This window comes from Equus quagga, chromosome 1 (assembly GCF_021613505.1).
Source record: "Equus quagga isolate Etosha38 chromosome 1, UCLA_HA_Equagga_1.0, whole genome shotgun sequence".
Taxonomy (NCBI): Eukaryota; Metazoa; Chordata; class Mammalia; order Perissodactyla; family Equidae; genus Equus; species Equus quagga.
In genome coordinates, this window is record NC_060267.1 from 45,005,860 (window position 1) to 45,012,716 (window position 6,857).

At 45.5% G+C, this 6,857-nt stretch overlaps 1 protein-coding gene across 1 annotated transcript; it reads right to left on the bottom strand.

Annotated features, from left to right (window-relative positions):
* Nucleotides 1-1,586: 1,586 nt before the first annotated feature.
* On the bottom strand, nt 1,587-6,536 carry APOLD1 (apolipoprotein L domain containing 1). The gene is given in 3 exon segments (XM_046662437.1): nt 1,587-4,496; nt 4,498-5,201; nt 6,035-6,536. Coding segments are annotated over 2 exon segments (738 nt in total). The 5' UTR covers nt 5,199-5,201; nt 6,035-6,536; the 3' UTR covers nt 1,587-4,459.
* Between the last annotated feature and the right edge of the window lie 321 nt (nt 6,537-6,857).

The window sequence follows — 6,857 nt, forward strand, 5'->3', positions numbered from 1 at the left end:
TTTGTGTGGACAAGCTTTACCTGTGCAGGCAAGACCACACTGAGGGCCTTCTCTCCACCACCGCGTGCTAACGCCAATTAGGGTCAGTGGTGCTGAGGGTCTCCAATGTTCCTCCCTAGCACCTGGAGGGGTCTTACTTCATCAGCATGATTTCTCCTCTCCTAACAACTCCCTGGTTGCTAAGGAAGTATTTCCAGATCTTAGGGCTCACTCTCTGTCCTATTCCAGACCACAGCGGGGTTTACTGTCTCTCTTATGAGTTTGCCAGGAGCAAAAAGTAACATCCCAACCTCCTGTCAACTCACCAAGGAGAGATTTATTGCAATTAACTAAAAGAACACTTGTTATGACAGGAATACCATATGCTTCAGCAAAGATAGGATCCCAGCTTGTGGCTGGCCTTTGCAAACAGTCAACGTCCTGCCAACACAGCCTTTTTTTGGTTGCACGGTCATTAATAGTGCAGCATCCGGACCCAGAGATGTTTCCAAGGTGGAAACTCAGAGGCTGGCACTCCAATAGCGCGGTCACCTGCAGGGCAGTAGTTTTCAGCAGACTGCAGCAACCCCTACAGGCTCTTTGTTTGGATTGCTGAACCCTCTACTCAATGTTCACCTTCCTTTTCTTCCTTACAAACAGAATCGTAGGTATATTGGGAGCAGCAAATTCTTCGTTAAAAGTACTATGTTTCCCAGCCTGCCTTGCGTGGTCAAGATCAGTGACTTGCAAGGTGAAGTCCCCTGGAGATTTCTGGGAAAGTCTTGCCTTCCTAATATAGATGGTGCCCCTTGACCTCCCTTCCTCCCTCTCTCTAATGTTTAGGTTTGGTGAAGGCTAATTTGGCTGATTCTAGGCTTCCTTTCAATTACTTCCCAGGTTGGAATTATGTTCAAAGGTTTTGAAACTGCTGGAAGTCTGATTTCTAGATAATAAGAGAATTCCTGTATATGAGTTGATTACTTTTTAAAAATGGATGTAGACAATTTGATGCTGAATATTCTAAGTAAAAATGATTAAACATCTGCCCTTTTTCAAAGTTATTAATTCATACCTGGGCAAACATGAGATTAGGTAATTAATTACAGAAAGATCAAAAAGCTTGAGGAATGGGCAATTTATTTTAATAAAAGGAAAGAACTGATCTTGCTACAGTGGGAAAAAAATGTGGAATTCAAAAATTACTGCATTTAACTGTATCCCCATTTATCTCTGCACAATGGCTTTATCTCAATGTCTCGATTCCCTCTACTATCTTTTCCCGGCAAGGTATTGAATGAGAAATCTATCAAGTTGACTGATTGTCTGACATATCTGATCTAGAGTGGCTTTTACACCACTCTTCTCTCCTTTTTTTCTCCCAGTAAATACTTTTGATTTTGACATTTACCATATTAGAAATGACAGATGCCCGAGGGCAAAAGCATCAAAGCTAGTAGGATCAGAATGTTTGCTAAGGATCTTTTTTTCATAGAGTAGCATGTAGTTTTATTGAATCCTTGAAATGCAAAACCAAACGAATTCCTTTATCGTGAAAGAAAACAATCCAAACGACTGTAAACCCCAGAAACTAACAGGAGCACTTGAACTTTCAGTACAAACATATTTATTTTTCAAACTCGGACATTTTTCTGAAGTACTCTTGTAAACTAAATACCTCTCTCCCTCTCCCCTTTACAACATACCATTTCAGTCTGTTTGTTTATAGAATGAAGGCCTTAAGGAAAAGCCTTATTCACATTCCCACAAAAGAAAGAAAGAAATATTTGTCTTTAGGATCCATTTAACTGCACTTGACTAAATCCTGGTAGAGGCTCCAATCTTTATGAGACACATAACAGGATGATCTTTCATCCTCAACAGATTCCTACTAATATAGCTAAACAGTTTATTACATTATTCAAATACATTTATTGAGCTCCTATTATGTGCAAAGTATTGTTCCAAAGTAGACACCGTTCCTTAGATGTAAAGTGGGCCACTGAAATGATAACTTCAGAAGTTTAGGACTTTGAAATACTCAAAATACCCCAAGGATAGGAAATGTTTATTCTGCTGCCTCCAAAAGTGCCCAGTTTATTTCTAGGGAACAGCTCAGGCATTGGAAGAAAATAATTCAAACTTAAGCCTTAATAAAAGATGAGTTAGGGAGTGGTTGTACCTTTACAACATAAACAACAATGTGAAGTACATTCTGGTGATCTAAAATGCTAGCATCTGTGCAAGGTAGTCTAGGAAATGACACCAGTTTAAAAAGAAACCAGTACCAATTTCAAAATAAACCAGGATACAGATTGATTGCAATTTACAGGAAATATAAAAATAGAGAAACACCAACTCCTCCCCATAGCACCGAAACTATACTCCCTCAGACACACTGCCATCATTGTGAAGCAGGCGGGTAGACTGGGTCAATTTAAAACCTATTCCATAATTAACCAATACAGCCAAGTTTGTGTGTGTGTGGTCCCAAAGACTTTTCAACATATTTTTCAACATTACAATTGTAGGGATGGAAATTGAAGAAATTGTAAGTATTTTTTTAGAGACAGCTTACAGATTTCTCACAGATCCCAAAATGCAAAGATGGCACATCACCACTGGAACACAAGTTATTTTGTCTATCATCCATAAGACAGAACTTCACAGGACATCAGGCTTCCGAGGTCTAAGTGTTTCCTTCACATGCCTCTAACTGGGTTTTTTCTCCTGAACTAAATAGGTCCTTTTCTCAGGTCAAGTGTTATCTGCTGGCAAAGTACCTTCAGGATAAATACACTTGCATCACTTCTACATTCCCCAGTCAAGCCTCCATTTATAGGCTTAAACTCCGCTCCAGGGCTCTCTATTCAAAACTTCCCACCTTTACCTAATGTGGGAAGGAGAGAGACATTCCAGGAGAGTTTTGCAATCTCCAGCCCACGCCCCGCCTCCGAAAGTCAAACTCAACCTCAGTTCCTGAAAAGAGCCTCAGTAGTCTCCCATTCAGAAACTTGCTAGTCCTATTATTTCCTAAATGTGGTGATTAAATAAAATTAAATGCAAATAATAAACATTAATTAAATAACAAACAAAATAAATTAAAAAATACATGGTCTGGCAGTTTTCAGAGAAAGTAACACAGGTCAATTTCAGGTTAAGTTCGCATTCCTTTCTGTACCAGTTTCTACAATGAGTGGGCAACACTGCCCTCTACAGGGTTGATTCCATTACATCCCTTAGTTTACATGGTGGGAAATGCCCAGGATGCACGGACTGGAGCGCACACACATTCTTTCTCTTACTTCTGGGACGCAGTCTGTCCTTAACCTTCCGTGAATGACTCTGAAGACCAGGGAGCCCCTAGAGAGGCCATGAGACTTCATGAAAGCTCATCAAGGGGATAGAAACTAACACCTGTTGCAGTGGTTTTCAAACCTTGGTAGGCATCAGAACCACCGGAAAGGCTTGTTTAAACACAGATTGCTGGGCCCCACCTCCAGAGTTTCTGATTACAAAGAGTCAGGGGTTGAGTCCAAGAATTTGCTTTTCTAACAATTCCCAGGTGATGCTAATGTTGCCAGTCCAGGGGCCACTCTGTGAGCCAGACACTGTTCTAGGTGCTTTATCTCAGTGAATACCTCAAGGTCCCACAGTAGTGACAGCAGCTGTAATAAACCCAGGACTGTCTAACTCAAAAGCCATTGCTCTCTTCCCCGCTCTGTGATGTTAGTAAATGAAGCTGTTCTTCACTTCATCTTCCTTGGCCTCATCTTGCTGCAAGGCGGTGGGGTTTATATGACCAGTTAGCTGTTTTCCCTCTCAGAGGCCCTGGAGGTCTGGATATGAAGCCACCCAGGAAGGTCTGCTCCATCCCCAGGCTGGATCTGCAGGCAAGCTGAGAGGTGAGGGGACTGGCATGTCATCTGGAGGGGCCTCTCTTGGGTCTTGAACCCTCCTCCAAGATCAGAGGGGGTCTGTTTGCTCTGGATTCTGGAATTCTTTTACTCAGAAACTCTGGAAGAGAGGTTTTACAGCTAGTGTCTCCTCTCACAGGCATTTTGAGGAACTCAAAGCCTAGTGGGGCTTGGAGAGGCCCAGAGGGTGGCCGTGTCTGTACCCTCTCCAGCCTCCACTCGGACCCCTGGCACAGGCACAGGGACCCCCCCACCCCCAACAACAACTTCAAAACAGGAATTCCCAGCTGTATGAAGACTGAATGGTTTTGACGAAGGAAAAATCATTTTCAGGCCACATATCCCACTAGGATCAGACAAGTAAAAAGTCCCTGGCAGTCAACCCCAGGGAGGACGTCACAGTGATGGGGAATGAAGGGCTGGGAGGACCCCCGCTTCAGCAACAGTTTTTCTCATCCTTTGCACTCAGCTCCTAACCCAACTTGGTGTTTTCCTGAGGGAGCTACAAATTTGGAGCATCCCATGGGGATGTTTTTGACCTCGGTCATAAGGGGGAAAGGATGTTCTCAGAAAAACAACCGTGCGGGCTGGTCAGCAGAGATGGAGGTCGTGGCCACGGCTGCTCTTCGTGCAGAGCTGGACGCTGGACTCCAGCTGCTCACTGAGTTCGTCCAGAGCCCCGGTGCAGGACTCCAGGCTCTCTGCCAGTTTCTGAATCTTGGCCCTCAGCACGGCCTGGCTAACTTTGGTGGCCCCCTCGGCCCGCCTGGGGATGAGGAAGCCACGTGAGCCGAAGAAGACGATGAAGTAGACAGAGTTGTACAGGGCGATGGAGGCGTTCCTCCCGCACTGCAGCAGCTGGCGGTCCCCGCGGCCCTGCCAGCGGCAGAAGAACTCGAGGCAGCTCAGGATCTCGCGCATCTGGTCCTGGCAGGTGGCCGCGATCTCCTGCACCCTCCGCAGCTCCCGGGAGTTGCAGAAGATCAGGGAGAGGTCGGACGTGATGGTGACGGCCCCTCCGGCGGTGGCCATCCCCAGCCCCACGGCCGAGGCCAGAAGCGAGACCCCCAGGGTGACCGGGCTCAGCGAGAGCCCCACGATGGCGGTGACGGCCCCCGCGGCGCTCAGGGAGCTGCCCGCCACGTTGGCCGCCAGGGAGCGCCGGCGGAGGCGCTCGAGGCGTCGGGCCACCTCGCGCAGGCGCAGCACCTGGCCGTGCAGCCGGCCGCGGCGGTCCAGCAGCAGCCCCTGGAAGCGGCGCAGCGCGTCGGCGCCCTGCAGCTCCCAAGCCGCCGGCCTCTCCATGCCCTGCGGGGACACAGACGCGCAGTTAGCCCAGAGACTCCGTGCCTGCAGGCTGCTCCGGCTCGCGGTTCCCATGTGCAAAAGTTAAACACAACAGCTACTGCCATGCATGGGGAAACGGGTCATTTTCCAGTGAGTCATGTGTCAAGTTCTCAAAAACCAGTTCTATAATCTGGGACAAGTCACACAAGTTCTCAGGACCTTAAATCCGCATATGCAAATAGGAATAATACTATCGTCCACTTCTCTCCCAGGGAACGCTAAGGATGGCCTTTATGAACTATTAAATAAGATGTAAGCTCAGTGAGCAGGGAATGATGGTATTAGAAGTCTGTTGCAAGACTGAGGTTTCTGCTCTATTGAAAGATAACAAGCAGTCTCTTTACAAGTAAGCGGTGCTTTACGAGTGATGGGTTGTACCACTTTACAAAGCCCTTTCATTACTTGAAGACGTGGATCCTAAGAGTTTTGCAATACAGTTTTTTTCTCTCTTAGGAGTGAAAAAGGCAAGTCAGCAAAAAATCAAAAATCAAAACTCAGATATTGTTTATCAAATGTAAGAAAGTAATCTTTCTAAGTTAGATGCTTGCCTGAAGCAACTCTCTGTCTGTTATTATTCCAGGGTCTTATCTTAGAATCAAGCCTAAGATGTGGTTTGCACACTTTATTCTAACTAGAGCTCATCAGGTCTTCAGAAATCCCACTCTTTGATGAGTGCTTAATTAAAACTAAATTACATTAAATCAATACCAGAATGTCTCTTTATTATGGAATTTTCCTTAAAAAAAATAAGTAACAGTTGAATAAAATTGTCACCAAAATTTTTAACGACTCACTGAGAGCTTCTTGTACCAAGTTGAACTGAAGCCAGTTGAAGATGACTAACAAAGAGAGAGAACTGCACATCCTGGGGTGAAAGCACATCCTTCCTAGTTTCCCACCTTCATATCCACTGGACTCCTCATTATTAGGAACTTCTTAAAAGTGGCAAATAAGCCACAGAAATAGAGCATTTCAATACTGCAAGACATCAGGGCAGAAATCATTATTCTCATCTGAAAGATGAGGAAACAGAAACACAGACCTGTTCTAGAGTCAGCTGATTCTTCAAAGAGCCCAGTCTAGAGTCGTGGTCTCCTGACTCCTTAATTTTACCTGCATGCCTCCATAATTCCACCCATCAGGGGTGCATTTCCAGGTAAAGATACCTCTTAGCAAAAGGAGAAAAAGGCATTCGAAATATATAATGGACCAAGGATATAACCCTAGTATTACAAGCCCACTGGCCATTTTTCAGACAGTGTCCCTCCAGGCTCCCCACTTACCATTCACTTCTGGCTATCTCCAGGAAAGAAAAGACTGGGGCTGTTTCTGGATGAGCATGTTTTATAGTTCCAGAGAACCAATGACTGCCCTGGGAAAGCCTTGTCTTATTCTGAGAATTTGCCATTTCCTGTCCTGGCCCCTGCTGCCTTCATCCCGAAGGATGTGACATGGTGGAAAATGACCTGCCAGCCGCACAGCACATCCCGTATTTAGGAAATGAACATTGTGTGTTCGTTTTCCCCCAAACGCAGGAAAAGAACCACAAGTTCTTCCCCAACTTGAAACAAGTGCTGTCATTCTCCCAGGGGGCATGCCCTGCCTTTCCTCTCCTGA